Below are 25,208 nucleotides of genomic sequence, written 5' to 3' on the forward strand. Positions count from 1 at the left end.
AATGTTGGGAGAGGACACAACTAGGACAGCTGGCCCCAGCTGACCAAAGGAATGTCATATGTACCATATGAGGTTGACAGGGGCCCACTGCTCATGAACTGGCTGAGCATTGGTCAGTTGGTGGTGAGCAATTGTTTCCATTTGCTTCACTTGCCTTTTGGGGTTTTATTTTCCTCTCTTTGTTTCGGTTTGGTTTTTTTGTCCAAATTTCCTTACAATTTTTGTATTATTATTATTTCTTTTTAATTATTAAACTGTTTTTATCTCAGCCCATGAGTTTCTTTCTCACTTCTACCCTTCCAATTCTCCCACCATCCTACTGGGGTGGGGGACTGACTGAGTGGCTGTGTGGTGCTTAGTTGCCATCTGAGGTTAAACCGTAACACAGGACAACAAAGTTTCTATTCCACAGTAAAAACACTTGAACTTACAATAGTAACAATTAAGCTCCTTGCCTAAGAAGCGTATTTGCAATGCTTTCTAATTAACTGTAGAAAATCTAGTAAATGATGGGATCTATGTGACAAGTCTCAGTAACTTTATTATATCCTCAAGCTTTAACGATAACAGCCACAGCTCCCTCACTGGACAACCACAATTGTAAAGGTACAACAAAGATCTCATTGCAGAATCTTCAAATGACAGGCAAGAAGAACCTGACTTGCTTTTTTACATTTCGTATGACGTCATGAACTTGATGAAGGGCTGCTTTTAAAGTTTATTGTAGCTAAACAGAAGCATATAACCAGATCTGGACCAAATGATTTTGGTATACATGGAAATAGTTGTACTTCCACTCTGAGTAAAAAAGGATGCTTCATATCTAGTAGTTTTAAAAAACTGTCCAAATTATGTCAGGGCTGTCTAAAAACAAAATACGTTTAAATTCCATTAATGTCCAAAATTCAGCGTTGGATTCCTTCTCATATGACAGGACTGTTTTTAACAAGGTGAGAAATAGGGGCTTTGGAGAGGTCAGTAAGAGAAAACTCACAGATTTTTGTAGAGTTGTATACAACTCTTCTCCTTCTGGACTAGAGACACACTCTTTTCAGTTCAGCATCAGCTGTGAGAACTACTGCACGCTTGAGGGAAAAACAGGAGAGAGCATGCATGTGTATTTACAATGTAAATTACAAATTTACAATATGTGCATGTCATCTAGCTCTGTTTTTCCACATGAACAGATGTGAAGAAAACTTTTGCAGGCTAATTAGAGGCTTGAGAAAAGTAGATCACCTCAGGATCTCACCTACTGACAGCACTATCACAGTGACAGGAACAAGGTAGCACATTGGGGCAACAGATCTGGATCAGGGATGTCTTCACCATCCTTAAAGGAAGTAATGTTGTGTTTCCTATGCTTACAAATTTCATCACTGCAGAGTACATCCAGATTTATGGTACTATTATTCTCAGTTGGCTTAGACACTGTATGCTTTCAAATCATATGCATACTTCTCTAGTTATTTATTTATGCACATTTTTTTCAAAGGTATCACAAAGATCTGAAACAGTGACTGATCACAGAAGTTTTATGGAACTTCTGAATTGAAATATCTTGCAGCATACCATTTCTGATTAAGACCTAATATCTATTTAAAAATCACTGAGAATAAAGAGCATCACTTATCTTTACTAAAAAGGTTAGCGTATTTCATTTACACAAGGTTTTCCTTAAGTAATCCCCAGATAATCTGTGTTAGTAGTGTTGTACTAAACATAAGAAGGAAAGATTAATAAATAATGTTAATCAAAACTAAAAGTTATAGGACAGGGAAAAGCCTAATAGGATTGCATTCATTATTACTTAAAATTGAATTTAAAATTTGTGACACAACTACAATAGAAGTATCAGAATCTTAGTGACCATAAAAATAGCTATGGTATTTTATTATGCTTTTGGCACAATAAAATTAAAGAAGTCTAATGTTGCAGGACCATAGCTATTTTATTTCAAAGTCTTTTATAAATAACCAGTTAAGATAAATAGATGAATAAGCTATGAAACAAAAATAATCATATTAATCTAGAAAGAGTCCAGAAACATAATTTACCACAAAAAAAATCTATTTCCAGCATGGTCCATAGTAATAACGCATTTTCTATTGAATACAAAATAAATCTTTTAGACCTTTTTAATGAGAAGTTGAGATTAGTGTCTGGTGCTATAGGCTAAATTGTGAGCCAATTTTCACTTTTTGCTACAAAACAAATATGTAAATGATAATGCAAGCAATTACACTTTTCCCAAATGGCTGAGGCCATACATTCACTATAGTGAAAGTTTTCTTTGGCCTCTCCCAATAATGTCCATGACAAAAAGAAGCAAAACCAGGATTAGATGAAACTAAAAAATAATTTAAAGCAGATTAAGAGAAATTTCCTTCCCACATACAGAGCAAAAATAATTTGTTAAAAAATATGGATAATCATCATGTGCTATAGTTTAAAAAAGAATTAATACTGAATACAGACAACTAGACAATTGTACAGAGTGGGAGAAAAAATCATTTGAATCCTATCTTCAATGGAGAGGTAAAGCTGTTCTTATCTCTTGGAAAGATACCATACATTGCCTACCTAGAACTGTAAGAAACCCCAATTGTTAACAACAATAAATACTGTCTTTCATAGTCACATGACCAAGTATCTGAGAGCAAGAACACCTTAATTAAACAGGTCATGACTCTGAAGTTATGTAGCAATTACACTGAAACTGAAAGACGAACAGGTTAAATGAGCATTAGTGATTAACACTGTCTAAGTTTAAACATTCAAAGATAAATGGGAGGTGTACCTGTATACATAGTAAACTAAATGACTAAGATTCTAACTTCAGTCAATAAAGATACATCTACGATTATATCAGTATAAAAACACTCTAGGGATTTATTTTGTGAAAGCATATTGTCCCCAACATCAAACAGAAGTCCTGTCAATTTTCTATGTATTCGGTTTACAAAGCTTAGGTATTTTATTTCTTGCCATTCTAAAATTGTAAGAAGGACTTGTGAACTAACTCTCAAAAAACTACAAACATTCACACACATGAATTGACTGAAATTGAATTAGCTACCTGAAATCCAGGCTTTTCCGTAGATCTCCTTGATGCTGAGTGAAGGCACCTTTTAATTCAAACCAAGTAAGTTTTGATTTTCAAATACCCTCGTATTTACACTTCATAGGTGACATCTTGTTTAAACACAGTATTTTTCACATTTATTTACATTTCTCCATGAAAGCACTAAAGTCCAACATCTGCTGAAGTTGTCTACAAAAAGTCACTCATACTATGCTGAATTGGATGCTGTCTTGCCTGTGCATCCGATAGATGATATATCAACAGATGCTTGCCATATAAATTCATTTTTTCACACAGCAGATCTACACAGCAAACACAATACTGAACCAAATGCAAGGCCTTTTTCATTTAATTCCTCAACCTATCAATAAAATGTTCCTTGAAGACACTAGGTAAATAAAGCTCTAAGTAAACAGTGGAGGGGGGGAGTGGGGAAAAAACCACCTTGGGAGGTTTGCCAGTTTACTCTATTACTAGCAATGTCTTCATTATTTATATATATAGGCAGCGGTTTCCAGCCACTGAAGCTAAATCTAGATAATTAAACATTTATACCATCCCCTGCTGTGCCATAATGTCTAACTGTGTCCAAAGAGTCCTAGGTGTGCTGTTACACACCTGGGACAGAAACAAGGAATTTGCTGAGCTACCTTTGATAAAGGTCTACACCTGGAACTTAATAGCACATGATATGGTTTCTGAATATTGCAACAGGTGGCAAATATAACTTACTGCTCAAGAACTGTTTCATCTTCTGGTTTTGGAATTGCAAATAGTTCTATTAATGTGAACAAAAATGAAAGTGAAAATTTATTGATGTGATAAAGTATATATTATTATTATACTTCTTCCATTCACATTTTAGGATAAGATTATTTCAGGATAGCTTGAAGAAAACTTTAAATAGAAAATTGATCTACTTCGCACAATTTTACATTAGAAGATAAATTTCTAGTGCTATCAGGATAGGAGAAATTGTTAGTAAAATGAAAGCCAGCCCTCTAATTCCACCAGACTCTCTCTAAATCAACTCTAATGCTTTTCAGAAATTCAGTACCATCTAAAATCAAACCAACTACTTCTGATTTCTGTACTATAAAATTACAAAACCATAGCGTACAGGACAAGGTTTATAGGAGGAACTTTTAACATGAATTGTTGTAGGTGAAAAAATTAGACAAACTTTTGGGCTTATAGTCCCTTGCTCATCTAATATATATGACTGTAAAAAGATTTTCAGACTTAATCTTCTAGTTAGCAAGAAACATACCTGAGTGCGCTCTTCAAGCATGGAGCTTGCCAACAAAAGCAAAGTCTCACTACATAGACATAAAACCCCAGGCAGTCATCAGATTGAACTAGTTAAGACCATTCTAAAGCTACATGTGTCAAGAAGTTGTTTTATTTTTATTTTCTAATTAACTTCCAAATACAAGAGAAACTAGAAAAGGAGACTGGCAGTTCCTAGGACCATATCCCCCTTTCCTTGAACACTGTGGAGGCTATGTCATCGATCTGCGCAAGAAGAAATGAGCCAAAGGGCATTGTGGTGAAGAAAAGAAGAAAAAAAAAAGAACTCTCATTCCTTCCCTGTGTACCCCAGATTCTCCAGCAGCTCACAGAAGCTAATATGAAGTTGGACTACAACATAGTGTAATCTCCCTGTTCCTCGACTGTGATGGCCAGCACAGAGTATGGCAGTAAGGCCATTGAGGTTAACAAGACATGGGATCTAATTCAGGGAAAAATTTGTATGCCAATTTAACCATCAGTAGGATGCACTTACTATGTGTGGTCTTCATCAGTATTTCAGGCAAGCTTAAATCTGCAACTTTAATAAGATGTGTGTATACTGACTATATTCTATTACATGTCACATAATGACAGTCTTGAAAATAGTCAAAACTGAATGCTAGGTAATATTTTTGAGTAGAGAACGTGACTTCACTGTGCAGTCAGAGTAATTTTGACAGTAAAAAGAATCAATTTTATATTTAAATATATTTACAGAGTCCATTTTATTTTGTTTTACAATCCAACTGCAAGAAACAGAAAGGAGAAAACCCATGGGCTTTCAGTGCCATGCTCGTTAAAAGCACCTTCTGCTACTGGAGGTACATTCTGTAGTGATGAAGGAAACAAGAGTGAGCTCTGAACACAGCAAGATAAAGGAGAGCAGCTTAGACAAATGGATACATAAGAAATAGGATCAAAGAACAGCCTAGGAGAAGTGGCCCAAGACAGGAAGATCTAAGTTGCCAGCTCTCCAAATTACTTTTAGAGATCCCAATCTGAAAGCCAATACTCAAGAGCTGAGGAAAATCATCAAGCTTCCCACAGCAGAGAGATCTCTCAGAAAACGATCCTTAATAATAGCTGGTACAGGAGGTTTTTTCAGAGGTATTTTAAGTGTAGGAAATATTCTTTTGGTTTTGTAAGTCTCTTTGCAAAAAAAGGGTGTTTTTTTCAAATTTCAGTAATCTGGAATTTAACATATTTCTCTGTTAAAAACTCCATATCCTTTAGAGCATATTCAGCCCATGAAAATCTTGATGAGACTCAGAGCGTGTTTCTTCATAAGACACAAAGTCAGTCTGAGTCAAGTGTCAAGAACAGGGTGAGAGTTTACCCAAACAGATATTTTCCGATAGCAAGAAGGCAGCGATAGGAGGAGCAGCCTATGGTTTCTACAAATATTTGTCACATTTGTGCAGTTCCAGGTAATAAAGCTAGGGCACTGTGGAGGTACAGACCTGCCACACAGATGGTTTAGAAACAATAGGATTCTTGGCTGAGCCCAGGACCTGTTCAGAATGACAGAAGTAAAATGAGAAAAACTTTCTCTCTTGTTTAACAGTGAAATTTCCACAAAATGACACGGATAATAATATTCATTACTCTGGAACATAGTGAAGGAAAACTGCAGAATAGGAAGTTTTAACTGCAGTAAGACAAAGGGAAGGACAATAATGCCCTTTGATAATGACTTTTGATCTTTTCTAATGCAATTTTATACAGAATTATTTTATGAGATTAATTTGCTAAAAAACGGGGTTCATGTCTGAACTCTATCTAGGAATCTCAAAAAAATATTAAACTTTGATTTAATGCTTAAAGTTCAAATAAAATTCCAAAGTCAGTCAAGTTTTTAGGGAAATTAACGCAGGAAACTATTCAGTAAATACATTCAATTCTGAATTTGCTTAGAGGAGTCTTTGAGAAGACTTTATCAAAAAAAGTTTCTGTAGGTTCTTAACACTGGTGAAGGTTGAAGATGACTTCTAAAGACAAGCTATTTGTCTGTGTCTTAAGTATCTCAAAATGTATAACATTACAAAGGTAGAAGACTTACTTCAAGGAAAGTGTCAAATGTTTTATCCACTTGCACAGGAAATAAAGACACAACAAGGAGGAAGTTCCCTAGCATTGCTCCTCAGGTTTATCCTTTACAGAATTATAGACAGTTCTTTTGAAGCCTTTGATCTACCTGTAGCCATTTAAAACAGGTTCCCTAAGAACAACTCCCAGAACTCACTCAAAGGGATGAAAAAACAGAGAATGTACCAGAACCTCTAAAGGCAAGGCCACCAAACTTCCCACTTCATGTCACTTTAAAACTTGTCACTTGAAAAACATGAACTGATGTATCTAAACCTCAAGTGTACATAAGTAAACACTGTACATAGATTTTATTGAAGTTTTTAAAAGCCAGATCATGACCAGCAAGAGAAGTGTGAAACTGATGCTGCAGCTATGTTTATAGCTATGAAAAGATGTTCTGTTCTTCCAGTTTGAGTTACAGGTCTGTGTTAGAATCTGTGAGATTAATACCAAGTAGTTCAGTTTTTCCACTTTCTCTGATGGACCTCAGATCAGGTTCCAGTGCCATCAGTGTTTTATCAGGAAACTATTCTTCCTAGCACTGAATGAAGAAAATGCAAGAACAATAAGACTTCTTCTCACTAGCTGGAATATAAAGGAATCAGTTTCTCTGAAGTCCTCTTCCTCCTTCAGCTTTTAAAAAACACATTTTCTCTGTACCATAAACACATACATACATCATATTTTTGCTTCAGTTGGCTCTGGCTTTATGGGAGACAATAAGCAACTGCATCTTAACCTCTGGGATGGAGAAAAAAAATCCACATTTCACTATCAGCAGCAGGCATTTTCTAATCCAGAAAGAGATTTACCCTGTCTTTCAGACAGGGCAGCACCAACCTAAACAACATTTCTTGCAAATAATGTTTCCATGTCATTTAATTAACTTGTATCTAACTTGAACCATAAAACTGGTCTTTTTATCTCTGTATCTGAGATAGTTATTAAGCAAAGGATATGAAAACAACACTAGAAAAACAAAACATTAATCGATGTATTTAAACCTCAAATGTCCGTAACTAAACATTGTACAGGGATTTTATCAAACTTGTACAAAGCCAGACCCAGACCAATAACCGAAGGAACCTAAATTAGAAGGAACTACGTTTTCTCCTGCCAGTTATTGCCAAAAACTTCCTATATTAGGTTGCTTATTTGTTTTCTCCAAAAATATTAGTGATTACTTTAAAGCCGCTGCCTCCAGGCAAAGGTACATAGTAAGCAATTCCATTAAAATTCAGGATAACATTCAGTCAAAATTAAAATATTCTACTACTTTTTGATTTCCTACTATTTGCAATGAAGGTATGTTTTTACACAAACTATGTTGCACTTCTTAATTCCTCATCTTTTTAATCACACCTTCCACGATTTTCAATGATACAGCCACACAATTTCACTACTCCAGCTAAGGGTGTTGCTCATTTTATTAAAGTTCTTTGGTTAGGAATATGTCAAAATCTTAAGTAAAAGGAAGATGATCCTGTGAATGTTTAGTCTTTGAAATAAACTTCATTTCAATCAGCCTTAATGGACTAGTTTCTCAAAGAGCATACCTCTACCTCATAGTCACATTTTGATTGAATAACAGCAACACAAATGCAGGGAATCCTTTAAAATGGACATTTGTTACTTAAAGAAAAAAAAATCCTGAAGATGGAAAAAATTCACTAGTCACACTATTTTTCAATTAAAAAATTAACTGTTGCCTTCTCAGAGATGATCTTACTTTTTTATAACAACATAAATTATTCCTTTCTGGCACATTTGGGTCTCCATTTTGCAAAAGTACTTCTTTATATACTGTGATACTAGACTAACGAAGGACTTGGAAATTCATTAGTCGCTCCCACATTCTATGTGTAAAAAGGCACATTGAGCTTTATACTCCAAAGTGCTATTCATATGTAATATAAGTTCCCTTCTGTGCATGTTTAATGGTGTAACTTCAACATTACAACACAGAATTCATGTCCAACACCACTACCATAAATAGGATCATCCCAATCATCCAACAGATATGCTGTCCCAGCTTTTCCCTATAATCTTAATCTTTATCTAAAGATGTGACAGGATTTCTACAGGGAGCATACTAAAATGTCTTTCTACTTTCTAACTCTTCACAGACCTGATGCTTTGGATACACTTCATTTTCCAAATCCACATGGTTTGTTTGGGTCAGCATACTACCACCAATCACCATATATCTATAGCTTTATCTAGAAGAGCACTGTAGATTGAACTTGCTATTCTATGGTTACAAAATACTTGTTCTTTCTGTCTTCATAACTTCTAAAACATCTATTTCAAAATCAGCAGAAACATATATTACCTAAAGCAACCTGAGGCACCATCATTACTCATGAAAAAATCTAACTAGTTGATTAGCTAGAGAAATTCCTGTCCCTTTCCTCCCATATATATGTATATGGTAAAACTAGATAATCACATAACCTTATCACTGTGACCTCCTTCACTCTTTTTTTTTTTTTTTTTTCATTATTTTCCAAGTGAATTTAGGGTTTGGTACTGCTACATATAGGTGAGTACCTCACAGACATTAGTTGCTGGATTGGCTGTGGGAATACTGTTAGCATGCATCAATTACAAGATTATACTTAAAGGGTAAATTCTTCAAGAAGAAAATTGTGCTTTTATTGATCTACCTTTTATACATCTACAGGTACCTCTGTATGCTAGGAACTGGTGTTACCTCATGACTTCTGTGAATTCACAGGCTTTTAATTGTGAAAAAATCTAATGATACAGACCACAAGAAAACTATGTAACCCTCTAACAGACTGGGGGACAAGTATGTGGCCCACCACAAAGATCACTTGCACACTAGTGACAGAATGTCCTAAATGGTAACAGCAGCAGATGGCTTACAACTTCTGTATGAAGCAAAGCATTTCGGAACCATACGTTTGAGTTAAATGTGAGCCTTGATACTGCTATCAGGAAGAAAAAATTCCATTTATTATAGAAAAAGACTTTGCTGTGTATACATTCACTAAATGCATACGAAGGGTAAAGTATTTCTTCACTCCATCTAAGAAACTTACTTGCAAAGCATTACAGAGCAAGCTGCTTTTGCAATTGCAGTTCTTTAGAATACATTAGAGATTTTCACGGAAGACTAGCTCAGGTAGTTTTCTCAATTCTGTTATTTAAAAAATCACATTTAAGTTGGTAAAATATTGAAATATATCCAGGTTTATTCTCAAATTCAGATTTATACTATCTTTTCTACACATAGCCAAAATAAAATCAGATTAAAATATTACTGTATGTGTAATAATAGCAAGACATACACAATGTCAATGACATGCATAACGTCTTACATTATTTCAACATTATGCTCAATACAATATGTGCACTACATTTTAGGAATGCCTACATACCATTCCATTTAGAAAATAATTTATTTATTAGTTACTAACTCTATGACATTGCTTGCATATTCCTAGATGTCTAGAATAAATATGTTTTCTTAATGTTTACTGGTATCTAACTGTATTATTAAAAATCAAAACTGAACTACCATGCTAAAAAAATTTACAAGCTAATATGTTGAGTGCATACATCTCAGTGATACAAACGTGACTACCACAGGGTGCAAAAATTATTTTGATAACATTATGCCACTGATAAAATTCATTTGTATTTTTGTAAGAGCAACACCTACGAGACAATTACCTATTTAATTTTTTTAAACTGTGCACATATCATATTGCAAAACCAAAGGAAAAGCAGGGCCATGCTCACAAACGCTGCAAAGAACATCATGCATACTGTTCACAACAACTCACAGATTATTAGTGAATGATCTGAAAAACAGGTAAGCCTTTCATGCCAAACATCGCTTTCATTTCAATGGCAGTAACTCCCCTTGCCTTCAGCAGGGATTACACCTGTGTAAATGAAAGCAAATGCTGGCCAGGAAATAAGTCTACCCACAAAATAAAAGAACTTGAGACAGAAAAAGGCTCTAACCACTTTGTCCTCCTGGAGTTCATATCCACGAAAGCAAGAAAGGACAGAAAAAAAGACAAAGAAGGAAAGAGTCACTTTCATTTTGAAAGCAAGCAGTAGTATTTGTTAGTAAAATAAACAAGCAAATATCAAAGGAACTAACATATATTTTCCTTATTTCCCCTAGTGGTGAAGAAGATCCTTATTTCCCCTAGCAGTGAAGAAGATCTAGTGAAAAATATGTCATTTTAATAATTTTCTTAATCCTTTCATGGGTGAAATTGAAAAGATTTTATATCAAAGAAAATAATTGTACAAAAAATAACTGCACAAAGAAAAGTATTTTCATAAAAATAATTTGGGCATCATGTCCAATTACCTTAATAAAACAAATGGGCCATCTCATAAAAAGGATGCAGAATTTAGCTCTACATGCCTTGGGCCCCAGTATTGCAAGTAATTAGCATGTATCAACCCTTTGCATTTGCAAAGGGTCCAGTGAAATAAAGAATGTTTGTTTACTACAGCCAGATACAGGGTATGTATAATGGCATATCTGCATGTTCAGTCACTGAACAGATCTTTAAAATACTGGAGTTTTAAAGCATAAGGAGACAGTTTGTCACAGGTGTTTACTGCATGTCATGTCAGATCTGTACCATTTATACTTTCTTTTTCATACCCATAAATATTAAATACAAACATTCCCATTGATTATTATTTTCCTTGAAGGAATTGTCTTTTTAGCTGCCTAAAATTGTAAATGGAATAATACTTTAGAGAACAAAAATATTCAAAATGCTTTCAGTCAAAACTATTCCCCATTTTTGTGAATGATGAATGATGATTTTTTTCTGGGACCTTAATTTCACATGCCAATACACAGACTAAATCCAGGCATGCAATTAAGCACTTAGGGATGTTGGAAATACAACTGCTCACCAAGAAATGGTGGCAACTCATTTTATAACTTTGTTATTCGGATACCTATATGACATGTAACATTGTGCTCCTGTGCTCTTACAGAAGTTTTAGGTTCCCCCCAATACTAGAGATAAAAACAAACAGGAGAGTATACAAGAGGCCAACCAAGACAGTGAGGGCACTAAAGCACACAATATACAAGGAGAAGCTGGGGGAGACAGGCTGGTTTAGCCAAAAGAAGTCTAGGGTAGGGAAAGGTGCAGGAAGAGGGAAAGTACTTGCATTCCTCAACTACTTAAAGGTAAGCAATAGGGAAGACAAAGACAGGTTTCTTGAAGATGCACAGCTAATGGACAAAATGCAACAATCAAGGGATTGGATTGAATATAAGAAAAAAAACCAAAATCACAAGAGTGGTTAAGCACAGAAAGAGGTTGCCCAAAGAGGCCTCCATCCTTGGAGATTTTTACAACTCAGTTGGACAAGATCCTGAAAACCTGGTCTGATTTTGAAGTTAATCCTGCTTGGAGCAGGAGATTTGTCTGGATGACCTCCACAGGTCCCATCTGACCCAACTTACTCTATGATTAAAGGATTTTCAAAGATGCTATGCGTTTTAGTGGCATTTTCAGTTACACAAATAGCAAATATAATTGAAAGCTATCTAAATCACAGGACTTCTAGGCATTACCACTCTGTGCAGAGACATATTTTATCTGCACAGCACCAGGTGTTCTGATGTTTTCCTAGCAGAGCTTCCTGTCCCCCTGCAATAAGAATGGCATTAGTGCTCATAGGTATTTTGAACAGAAACATCTAGTGCTTCAATTTTTTGTCCTCATTTCTGAAGGAATATACTCTACTATGCAAGAGGAACACAATCCATAAGCAGGTATTTTTAGCACAGAGGCTAAGAATTTTTTCAAATTGGAAATGCCTGATTAGCTTGCTCTCAGTGAATGTCTCGCAGCTGCAAGGGGTAAGTAACAGCGTGAAAGAACAATTAAGACAGAATAGTCCAGCTCCCCACTTTAAGGATGCAAACAGCAATTAAAAATAAAATTTTAAACAAGAGAACTTGAGAAAATTAAATAAACTCTAACAAGACACAGTAGATAAATAGCACAAAATAAAGATTTAAAATACATTAAACTGAAGAAAAAAACCCAAAGGTAGCAGTTTCACAAAAAATGGGAAAAAGACACAATGATATTTCAACTAGAACATCTAGGAACATCTTTAACAAATCGATAATGAATGAAAAATGTAAATATTAAGTAAAAGAGGTTAAAACTTATACAAAATTATTAAAAGGGTAAGGTCTGTAACGTAACAAATTTTTAGATTAGAAGTATCTTTTTTATTTGATTCTTAACTTTGATCTAGCTTTGATCTAGCTTAACTGACTGTTCTACGTGCCTGTTTCTAGCACAGTCCTTAGTGTCTTAATAACTTTTAATGTCTTCAGTTTTAAATTCCATTTTTCATATTCCGCACTGCAACACTATCCCTGAAAGTTTAACACAAACTATAAATAAGGCCTATAATATTTCAAGAAAACACTCAGAATTTGTGCTATTTCCTTATAATTTTCACTACACAAGACCCATAATATGTTCATTTGTTGACAAGTAGTATTACATGTAGTATTCTCCTCAAAGACACATACTGAAGCATGGCAACACATACAAGTTGGAACATGGGAAATTCAGACTAGATTTAAGGAAATCTTTCTTCTATTTTTTTAATCATAAGAGTGGTCAAGCATTGGAACAGGCTGCTCAGAGTGGCTGCTGAATCTCCACCCTTGAAGATTCAAAGCTCAACTGGGCAAGGCCCTGTGAAGACTCAAATAATTCAATATTCTTTGAACAAGAGGCTGGATGAGACGACCTACAGAGGTCCTTTCCAACCTAATTATTCTACAATACTTCTTCCTCACTCATTAAGAAAATCTAGCTGTATTACCCTTTCTAAATAACTTTCTCCTACATACAGTACATGTCTATATATTTAAACATTCTGTGTTGTCATTCATATAGATTTCTTTCCCAATTTTATCCATTGTCCTGACTACTTTCATGCTGTTCTAACATAGTATTCCAGTCTAGCCGAATTATGTGATGATTAGATATAGACAATTTAACCTATTAATGATTCTAATAGTCTTCTGCAAACACACAGATGATCTGCACTTCTTCAACACTAAGAATTATGTTCTAATCTTTTTTTACTAGGTAGTTTCCAACTAATATATGAGGATTTTTAAAACACTTATGAGGAGTAAAACCATAATACACAAGAAGTAATGTAGATTCATACAACAAAAGTAAATTCAGATGACAACATAATGGAGCATACATACAAACCAATAATAAAGATGACTCAAAATAAAAGACAGAAACAAACTCCTATTACAACACTGATACATATTTTAGAAAGAATGGTTTAAGAGTTTTGAGACAGTTTTTCTAATACCTATTCCTGTGCCACAAGGTCCTAATGTTAGAAACTATTGGCCCATAAATATTGATCTGGTAATATTGTTCCGTCACCATCTCATTTTGCTAAATCTTGCTTTGTGTTCAAATCAAGATTTTCCAAAAACCAAACCAAACTTAACTTTAATCACAGAAAAGATAAAACACATACTAAATGCATTCTAAGATCCTAAGCAAGTAGAACATACAAACTCATTTCCTAAAACCTCAGGCTATATTAGTGAAAATTATAGCTAATCAGTAATTCTCATGTATCAAAGATATTATCAGTAGAGAAGTCTCACTCTCTGTTACCTCAAATGATATCCCAAAGTACAAGCACCACTTTGGCAATTATTGAAGTAAGATAGATAGATAGATAGATACACACACATATTTATAAGCTAGATAGAGAGATACACACACATATTTATAAGCTATGTATTAAAAGAAGATTAAAGATTCTTCTCAGAAATTAATGGCATAATGAAGAGTCTCAAACACTTCACCATGTAACTATAAGCTTTCTAACACAAAGCAGTAACCCCAAAAACTGGTGGCTTTGAAAGGGCAGTTCAGACTCCAAATCCTGTCATTCACACTGTGATCACAACAGTAATTAAGAATTGCTTCATGTAATCTACCTATGTTGAATAAACTCCAGGATGAAGTCTCTTTTAAGAAACAGGCTATGACATATAAAGATATGTGAAGTTCAAGACAAGCTGTCACACTTTACTGAACACCTAAGACTACCTCCAGCCTCTCAGCTGCCTCCCCCACATTGCTGTCAAACATTCTTGAGCCCATAGCAGTGCTATGCAAGTAGTAACATGACTGACCACGAGAGACAGTCTAGTCAGTCACTTCAATAGCAAAGACATTTAAAAAATTATTCAATTCAGTTCTCAAAGAACTGATGCTAAAAAAGCAATCAATCAGTCAGACTTCAGTGGTATTTTTTATGTTCAGTATCAGTTTTATGGGGAAAGGCCTTATCTCCATGAATATTCAGACACACAGAAACATTAGCAAAATGACTGGAATTCCATTAACCCAAAATATATCTGGAATGAGTCAATAGCTACACCTTATCCTATTTTTAAAAAATCTGTTAGGAGGTCAATCTGGCTGCATGAGCCAAAGCCAGTCTTCAAGACAGTATTTTTTCATCTTCAGTGCCTAAAGTTTTCAGATCTTCATTGTGTCAGGATCTTAATAACCCATATAGTGTTTTTGTAAGCTTTGAAACAGAGCAAAGAGTTCAAACATGCCTAGCCTCTGTTGAAATTGAGACCATCATCTGTTGTTCAATGAGAGTCTAAACAGCTACCAAATGAAAATAGTTTCAAATAAATAAAATTAATAACAGAAATAGTCTGTGCAGTTGTCATTTGAAGGGAATTATCATAACCACATAGTTTGTTCTAAAATCACAGTGTTCTTTTGAAGAATCAAGAGAATATGAGGTGTCAATACAGAAATGCAGTGTGCTGCGTTTCTGAAAAATCAAATATAGTCCCAGAGAAATAATGAGAATGCAAAGCTTTCACAGAACCAGGGAGAGCTGAGAGAAGTTCTCTACTTACACCTGTGTTCCGCACGCAGTTGCTGTGGGTCTGATAGAACAGCTGAAAATCTCTTACTTTTGATATTCAAGGACAAAGAGAGAAGGATATTCGAGTGGCTGCAAGTGATAGCAGCTGGCCAAACATCATGAAAGAAAGTATGCAGTATGCATCAAATTAAGTTTTCAGACAAGTCTTGTTTTTGTCATCTATATGTGAAATGTTGGTTTACTGAACCAGCATTCTGAGCTGTCGAAATTTATGTTCACTGCACACAAAGTTGCATCTATCTGGAAGCTGCATTTGTCCAATATTTTAGCATGTAAATTTCTCAGCTGCATAAACCTCATTCTGCTGTCTGCAGCCTCATTCAGTGTGCATTTCCCTATATAAATCAATATGAATTAAGAGTAGTATATTTTGTATATGAGTGGTACTAAGTTACTAAGAACAATTACTGTTTGCTGTCATGTGATTTATTGTTTTAATCAATCTGAATTTTTTCAAAAACATAAAAGATGACAGTTCAAGGTCCCCTACTCCCATGAAATTTAAGCCCCCATCCTGGCTGAATACTTCATTCACTAAGATAATAAGCAGTATAGAAGAAGCAGCGCTACCAGTTTTATTTGTTTGATCTAGAAAAAACTCTCACATAATAATTTTTGTACAACCTGAACTGAATTTTATGCTTATGTTTCAGACACTGTAACTAAACTGAAAAAAGAATAAAAGTCATCCAATCACTCTGAGAATCCTAATCTAATGCTCTGACCACCATTAGTTATTTCCATGCTCTGCTCTTACTTATGACCATGAACCTTGTAAGATGTAGTCCTCCTTGTGACCCTTGAAAAAGAAGTGTTCTTTGCAGTTCTGCATCTTCTGAGATGATATCGCTATTGCTTGTCTGCAGTAAACTATTTAGTAGCCGAGTCTGGTGTATATGGCATGAATTTGGCTTCAAACTTGATATTAGGAAAAGATCACAAACAAATCTAACAGCTCCATCAAAGACCATTTCAGACAGTTTAAGAATCACTTTATATAATGTCCAAATCAGACATATATAACCTGTCAAAAAACGTCTATGAAGACCAAAGAAAATCTAGCAAAGTTAAAACAGGTAGTTATTAGAAGTCATCCTTCAAGAAGCTGAAGTTGTATCCACTAAGGAAAATAGAAAAGAAATAATTCTGGTAAATTCCAGTAGGATAAAAATAATTTTCATGGAGTAATATGTATAGGCACAAAAGAGATCGTACATAGGAGAAGATTACCACAGTCTGTCTTTTGTATTCATGTTCACGGTGATTAGAGAGATACTTACACTAGAATCTTATTTTATACAGAATGAACTGGAGCATACAGTTCAAACTGATACTTCAGAAAGAGAAGCTATAAAGTGAGTCAACAAAGGAAACAGTAAGAAATTTTTCACGTCAGATGATACTCAGCATAAAACATCTCAAGTCTAAAATATCTATTTCAGATTGCTGTTTTACCTGTTCTTACACAATAAATACCAGTATACCAGCTGTAAGTCCATATTGTTAGTGCATTTAATTTTTTCCTAAAAATATTTTGACCTTTGTATGCACATTTATATGTACATATACATAATATATGTGCATATGTATAATAGCTAATAAAGATTTTAAAGCTCCATCATATATTGTATATACTGTTTTAAGACTAATTTTACAATTATCTTGTACAGAAGAGACTGGGTAAGCAGAAAAGGAAAAAATCCTTGCTATAACTTGTAATAATTAGTGTCTCAATATTAGCATCACTAGACATACGCCCCTGTCTCCAACACAGAGACTCAATCCTCCAATCAAAGAATTGTACTTTCATAAGTCTGTTAGTAGAAATGTGGCATGTATTAACTTAAAAGCCATAGTTGCAAATCCATCTGCAAATGGGAATTATTTGAAATGGGGACAGATGTCTTAAAAGCCCCTAAAGTAGATATCATTACCTCCTTAAAGGAAATCCATTTCAACAGCTATGTGATTTGGGTGCATAAGTAATGCGTAAGAGACATTGCATTTAAGAGAAGGTTGTTAATAAATTTTCATAACTTCATACCTTATTTGACCGTAAAGACACTCTTCCTCCACAGCGCGCACAGAATTTAGTTTGGCAATATGAACAGTTATGGCCACAGCCATCAGCAAATTTTGTTTTGTGGCAGATGCCACAGGTTGGGGCATCACCCTTCTGCTCCTGCTGCTGCTGTGATTCTTCACCCATCTTCTTCACTTGCTCCTTATACATTTCAAACTGCTGATGTAATTTTCTGCAAAGAGAAGAAATCATCAACAGTTGTTTTATTTAACTCCACAAATACTTCGCAATCACTAAATTTCAAAACACAAATCAGAGACAAATATTGTAGTAAAGCAAATATATTTAATTTATGATGCTCCAGAAGTGTAACATTCAAAAATTACTTCTAGTTCATTATAACTAAACTCTAGGAGAAGACCCAACACTGATAACATGCAGCACACAGTCCAGCTGTTACAAAGAAGTAACTTTGCTTTAGGATGTGACCAGCTGTTAGCTCAAAATACAACAGTAGGAAACATGGGCTGAGTGATCCAAGAGCCCATGGCACTAGACCATAAACTGGTTAACAGCAGGGAAAAAAATCTAATTTGTTCTTCTAAGTGTACTTTTGCCCAATTCCAACAGATGCAAATATCTTCACTTGATATCTTATCATCATTTATCTAATAATATTGCACAGAATGATGATTCTAAAATGCTTTTTCAATCACTTTTCAAGCACTGGGTGCAAGCCCATAACAAGTTGCCTCAGTTTAACAAGGTATTATAAATCATTTATGCCACTTTTTATATAGGTACTGCCATCACATGCCAAACCTAAGGTAGAAGACTACCTTAGTTATAAAGTCTAGGGACAGTATTTTAACATACACACACATTTTGCCTTCCATTTCCAGTGGGCTAGGAGCACATTCATAGTCAGCTGCCACGTGCATACAGAACTGCAATGACTCTTTCAGGTATGTTACTTCATCCATATTTCTGAACCCACAATAATCAAATCTCCATATATGATAGTTAAAACTGTCTCATTACAGCCACAGTTACAGACTCATTTCACATTCTATAACAGCAGTTTTTCCTCAGATCTTATTTCTGAAGGTGAATTATGTCATGGGAAATATAATCTTCATTGCAAAAAGTTATCACTTTTTAGTTCCTGTAGTTGCTAAAAAAAGCTGGAAAATGCAACACAGCATATTGTAAGAGATTCAAATACACAGAGAAAACAAAAAGAACTTTTACTTCTCTTTTGTTTTTATCCTCGTGATTTAAAGGGTCTGAAAAGTGATCTTTAAATTCTTAGCATGGAATTCAACTCACCTAATTTTGCTAATAGAGACTGAAAAATTTAGCACTCTGAAAATTATTAATCTAATTTAAGCATTTTTTTATAGCTCCCTGAACAGACACAAGCAAAACCCCTGAAACAAAGCATTTTCTATAAAACATTAAAATGGTATACTAAGACAAAACATTAAAAGTGCAAAAGAGATTTCCTTTTCTTTAGAATGATTCTTCCAGAGATTCTTGAGATGAGTTCATTAAAAAACACACATGAAGCCTAAGACAGAACAAAGAATAACTTCCTGGAAAAAAATAAAATATAGGAGACCAACTTCCTTAATGCAGAAATATATACTTTATATATATATTTTATATGTGTGTGTATATATATATATATATATATATATATATACAGGATATAATCTGATATGAAATTATTTCATCAGAAGTGTCACAGGCTCTTATCAAAACAAATATTACACCAAGTCAGTTAAAAATTATCTCAAACAATTATTTACCATGAATAGTCACACCTATGGCAAGAATTGTTGGGAGTTGCTTCATTTTTTCATGAAAACTCCCTTAAGAATGTACTTTACGTTATACCATAGAGGAGCTGTAGGAACAAACGGGCAGCTCCCTCTCCCCATGAGGCAAGACAGAAGGCTGGAGGCATGCCTCTTCTTCTGTGTACCAAAACGCCATCTCAAGCTCTCAACTGCTACTGACTCTTCTCCAGAAAAAGGAAAAGCAGGGTTACTTCATGTTGTTAGTGTGTCATTTTTCTAATCTACCTGCTCTTGTTACTTGAGTTCAATTCTGAGTCAACACGCTGTCCTCAGGACGTAGCAGCTGAACGTTTTTCTCTCGTTTTGAGCCCTTCTCCCCTACATGCATACACCTTCTGGTCTGCAGCAGAGCAGTAAGAAGGGCCACGTCTCTGGCCTCCACAGAAAGGACATGAGGGTCATCCTTGCCTCAAGAGGCATTCGTGCCATCAGGGGCAAGTGCCTTCCTCTGCCTGCTCACTGGTTCAAAAAGAATCCAGTGTTGACTGCTCTTTGTCGAATGGGGCAAGACACGAGTTACTAATAAAAAAGAGCTGAATGAAGTTGAGAACAAAATTTGGAAATCTGGAAACCTGGCACATTTGACTACGGTATATAATTGGCAGTTCCTAGCCTGGCCTGTTGCCACCAATAACACATGTAATCTCCGAGACCTTGCTTGCCTTTTAATTTTGCCAAACATTGCATTCTTCATTTAAAGCATATTATCTATGCAGAACTTCAAGTTTATTTTAAGTTACATTCAGTTTTGTGACTTCCTTATAATCTACAGCCTTTGTTTGTATGATTATTTGCTTACCAGCCTTACTGATGCATAAAAAGCACAAGCCTTTTGCCAATTCTTAAGCCTCATGTACTGAAATAATTTCACTTTTGTTTCCTCTTGGGCACAAGAATCCATGTAAAGGTCACAACTTTTACCTCAAATCATAAACTTTTCAAGGTTATACAGTAGTTTTCTAAAATCCTTGTTTGAGTAGCAAACAACAACTCATCTACCAAAATAGTTCAGCTTTTTCTGTTCCAAGAAAAATACTACATGTATTGATAGCTTTCAGAAAAAATTAAACACTGAAAACAAAAGTCTATTAAATAATCAGTTACACACAACGTGTGTCCTACTTACTGGGCAGCACCACTTGAGATTAATATGCGTACTTGAAACTCAATACAAAGTTTTCATTTTAGGAAGTCCATAAAAAAACTTTCTGATCTCTTCCATAGATTAATAATACTATCTTTTTTTATCATCTACCCTGCAAAGGTCTCAGCCAAAAACTCACCTAATAACATACAGTGCTAAGTAGGTGTTTAGAATAGCAGGTATTCAAAACACATTTAGTAAAAATTGGGTAACATATATTTTTCAGAAAATGCAATGCAAGTAAAACTCCATTTTGTTCAAGTTGTCTGCACTCATGTCTCTACTTAGAACGCTGCTGCCTGGGAGTGCTCAGGAGTTTAGATAGCAGGGGCTTGAAAGTAACCAGTGCCAAGGCAAACTTCAGAGCCTGGAACTGAACCCAGGTATCCCAAGACTACGATCTCCAGTCCCTATACTCCAGTGAGTTCCTCTGTTAATGCAAGCAGCCAAGATCTGTGTTGAGACTGAAAAAAATGGCTCTGCAGATGAGCTGCATTTTAGGCCAAAATGCTTGTCCATAATAGAAATCTCACTGTTAGTCATGATAGGGTATTTTTGGTTGTAAATCTAGATAATTACATCAAAATATACAGTAACAGAACATTTAAGCAGAAAACTCAGCAATGCCTATCTGTGAAACTTGTATGTGTGTATTTTGACAATGCTGCAAAATCTCTCTCCTTTTCTACACTGTTTCCAAAAATGCAAGTGTCCACTTTCATAACTGCTATAAATTTTAGGGGAAAAGGACAAGTTGGTATGAGTTTATGCAAAGACCTAATGATAATGAAAAGTCAGGCTGGAAGACTGATATTTAAGTTCTGCTTATTTTCATATCTTGTGAGAATGAGTTCCCTGAATCACAATCCTATCTGCTGGAAGTTACAGTGGTGAAGTTCATGAGGCTTATATGACTAGTCAAGACTTTTTTTTGTACTGTAAAACATCACATCAAAGACAGTCACACAGAGGACTTTCAGTGTCAAAAGCAACTTGCTCTGTCAAGGTCAAGAAATAGTTTCTATTGGAATACTTGCTTTGTTCTGGAATTGAGTTAATTTAATTCTGTTTATTTTTGGTTTTCCACACCTTTCTGGAAATGAGAAATTCAATATCAATTCAAAAGCAGCAATCTGTGGGTCTCTTATGATCCATGAGCTACTGCCAAATGCAAGAAAGAAAAGCAAGTTCAATAGTCTGATGTCTTTTATTATTGTGCAGAAGTTTCTATTTTCTCCTCTCCTCCAGAAATGCCCACAAAACTTTCAACATTTTAACAAAACAAAAAAAAAAAAAAATCCTTAGTACTGACAAGAAGTTGCATAGCCATTCCTGCCTTCCAAAAGTTCACTTAAATGTTTCTGTAATTTCTAAAGCTGCTCAAAATCTGCCATTAGAAAGGCGACTGTTAAGCAAGTATCCATGATGTTGAGGCCACATGGAAGTGTAGCAGCCACTTCTCATTTCTTGGCTAAACTTTTCTCAAAGTTTTATTACTGATTGTAGCCCGTGTCTCATTTCCTATTCCCAGGCTTATAGCACAGATGTGGCTGGAATCCAGGGTTCAAAAAGTGTTTGTTCGCTTTCAGTTCTACCAAGTCCCGTTCATTCAACAATTTTTCTGCCTGGTGGCAATGACGATCTGGTAACATACAATGTTCTTCCCTGTACTGTATTAAACACTCTTAGCTTTCTACTTTTACAATAGTTCCAGCTAACCTGTCACCAAGTACACCCACTTCTCATCTGAATGGATGTTATTCTCATACATATAATGTGTTGATACAGGATAGGAAACAACCAGCTGAACAACAGCTCTGTTGTCAAGAAACTCTGGAAAAGAGGGTGGAAATGAAACTATGAGCCAGTGGTGTGTGTGTTCTCATTACAATCTGGACAAATTACATATGGGGCTATATCAGCAAGAGTATGAGCACCAGAGAAAGGGAAGTTATTTTTCCCCTTTAGTTGACACAGGCAAGGCCACACCTGGAATATTGTGTCCAGATCTGGGTCCACAGTTCACGAGGGATGTTGACAAACTGGACTTGTCCAGCAGTTAAAAAACAAAAAAAAAACCAAACAAACCAAAACAAAACACCAAAACAAACAAACAAACAAAAAAAACCCAAACAAAAACACACAAAAAACCCCACAAAAAAACCCCACAAAAAAAACCCAGAAAACAACCCCAGAAAACAACCCTATGTTTAGCAATGCAAAACTGAGCTTTTCTTAATGGCAAAATGACAGTTTCCCTATTATTCAACTGAAATGAGAAAGGGCATCACATAAAACTCCTCTTCAGAAGAGCATGATTCTGCTTTAAATCTAGCAGATAAAGAAAAATTATTAAGCGATTAAAGACACAAGCCTAACTTCAAACAAGAATCTCACATCCAATTCTGTTTAAAATTAATGGATTATCATACCCAGGCAGATAACAGAACTACAGTCTTGATGCCATTCACAATTCAGAGTTTTCAGCTTTCATGTCAGCAAAAATGAAATATTGACAGAAACTAGATGTCAGCAGAGATCTCTACAAACATTCACTTAATCCACAGCACTTCAACTTTCTTGCCGGCAAAATGAAATTTCTACTGTTTCATTAGAATTGATGTACTATTTCTAATTGTCTGGTATCCTCGAAAAAATAATAATTAGCTATTTTCTGCTATCAGTATGTTTAACTTCAGATTCATCTACCTAAGAGAAATATCTAATCTTAAATATTAGTTAAAAAAAAAAAAATCTACCCAGAAATATTTAGAGAATGCAAGGTGAAAAGGGTTAAAAACCACAACTGCAGAGTAAAAATGCTACTTTTTAATATATGGCCCGGAATTTACAATAACCAGGAGAAATCCAAGATATTGAAAATAGCTAGCCAAATTTTCCTAAATAAATGTCTTCTCTTTTGAGGCACTTACTTTGATTTCCTGCTGAAAATACCAGCTTTTTTTTTTTTAGACTTCAGATATAATGTCTAGAAAACAGAAGATACCATAAAATCCAATATGTTTACATATTTACTTGAAATGCAAAGAGGCCTAGATTTTATTTTCTACCTGCCCTGAATCCCAGATTTTCACAATCTATGCAGCAACAGTAATTCTCAAGCTTATCTCAAAACTGTACATAGTCTCTGCTTTGGGAGTTGTCAGACTTTGTATAAATAATCTGAAATTTTTTAACCTGTTCAAGCGAAGAACGTAGGGGAAAATGAACTCCACACTGGTGTTTTTTTCAGGCAGGAAGTGCATTTTTTTTCTCCAACTCTAAACCAAAAAGTAACAGATACAGAGATTTTTGCTAGCTTTGTAAGTCTTTTGTTTAGAACAAGAAGGTTAAATATAAGCCATATAATGACAATAACAGCCATGTTCAGCAGTCAAATGGTCAAATTGTGAGCAAGAGATTTCAGTGTAAGGTTTTTTCTAAACATAGAGTAAATCCTCCTAAAATTGTCCATAGAAATAAATCTCTGAAATGCTTAGTTTTTTCACTTATATATGGTTTGAGTTGTTTTACAGATAGAGCTAACCAGAAAAAAAATATTTTCATGTTTCCAATTCTCTAACTTCTTAGGGAACAGGTACTTTAATTATTCTGTGATATTCATTAACCTGAAATAGGAACAAAGCAACAGTGATGAAATTTTAACTGCAGAACATCTTTAACAAGCCTATGAAATACAGTAGTCACAGAATAAGGAGGCCCTAAACATGGTGACAGACTTCCTTACAAAAGAAATAACCTCATTCAACACTAAGAAAAATACTACCTGTCTCAATCACAGAATTATCTCTCTATCAACACATTTTTTTTACTGAATTCACAAGAAAAACACAAGGTGGCCAAAATCTGGATCCTAGGTTAAAAAGACACAGACACAGTTAAAATAAGTTACTGTAGTCAACACATATGGGACATTATGTGTTCCAACAATTTCACTAAAAGAACTATTGTAAAAACATATACGTTTATTCTGAGTATATCTACTCTAAATGCAAGTGAGTTACACTTACTGTGCTTGAAATGCTGAAAAGAAAAATTGCTAAGAGAATGGAAAGAGTGTGGTTGCTAAATGATTTTGCCCTTGGTTTATATTGGTGCTGCTTCTCACTTGTAACTCAAGTGGGAAAAGCCAACTACAGCAAAGCTAATCAACATCCAAAACTAAGACCTCTGTTTCAGTCTCTCTTTGTCATGCAAGGGAGCAGGGTAAAGATGTCCTATTACATAGGCCCTAACAGCATTTGCCTTACACTGGAGAATAGAACCAAAAATTCTCTAATTGGTGTGTACTTTGTACAAGCCACTCTAGAAGTAACAGACAGTCAAGATAAGGTCTTCAGGCTGTGCTGGCTCCATTCTCTCTTTTCCCCATTTACCAGGGCTTTCTACAAAGGCTTCCAGTTCACACCTTACTACATTTTCTTCTCAGCTTTTTTGAGCTCCCTCACAAAACAGCAAATATTCCTCTCACTGCATTCTTCCTGATGTCATAATGTATTAATTAATTAACCTGGTATGATCCTAAATAAGTTGATAACTACAGACAAAGTCAAGTCATTGAATCTAGTTTATTTTAATACACTCGGAAACTCTAAAAAAAAAAGACAAGAAAGGATGGGGGGCGGGGGGAACCCACTCAATTTTAATAACTGAGTAGAATGTGACTCCATGAATGATTACATACCAGCTAGACAA

General features: G+C 35.0%; 1 protein-coding gene across 46 annotated transcripts in view; it reads right to left on the reverse strand.

Moving 5' to 3' along the window:
- Nucleotides 1-25,208, reverse strand: part of RIMS2 (regulating synaptic membrane exocytosis 2) — a 485,159-nt gene that overhangs the window by 374,958 nt on the left and 84,993 nt on the right. For all 46 annotated transcript variants that reach the window (XM_055705905.1, XM_055705897.1, XM_055705915.1 and 43 more), the window contains one exon: nt 17,508-17,718. In XM_055705905.1, coding sequence (XP_055561880.1) covers nt 17,508-17,718 — 211 coding nt within the window. The remainder of the gene's footprint in view (nt 1-17,507; nt 17,719-25,208) is intronic.

Source organism: Falco cherrug, chromosome 3, assembly GCF_023634085.1.
Source record: "Falco cherrug isolate bFalChe1 chromosome 3, bFalChe1.pri, whole genome shotgun sequence".
NCBI lineage: Eukaryota > Metazoa > Chordata > Aves > Falconiformes > Falconidae > Falco > Falco cherrug.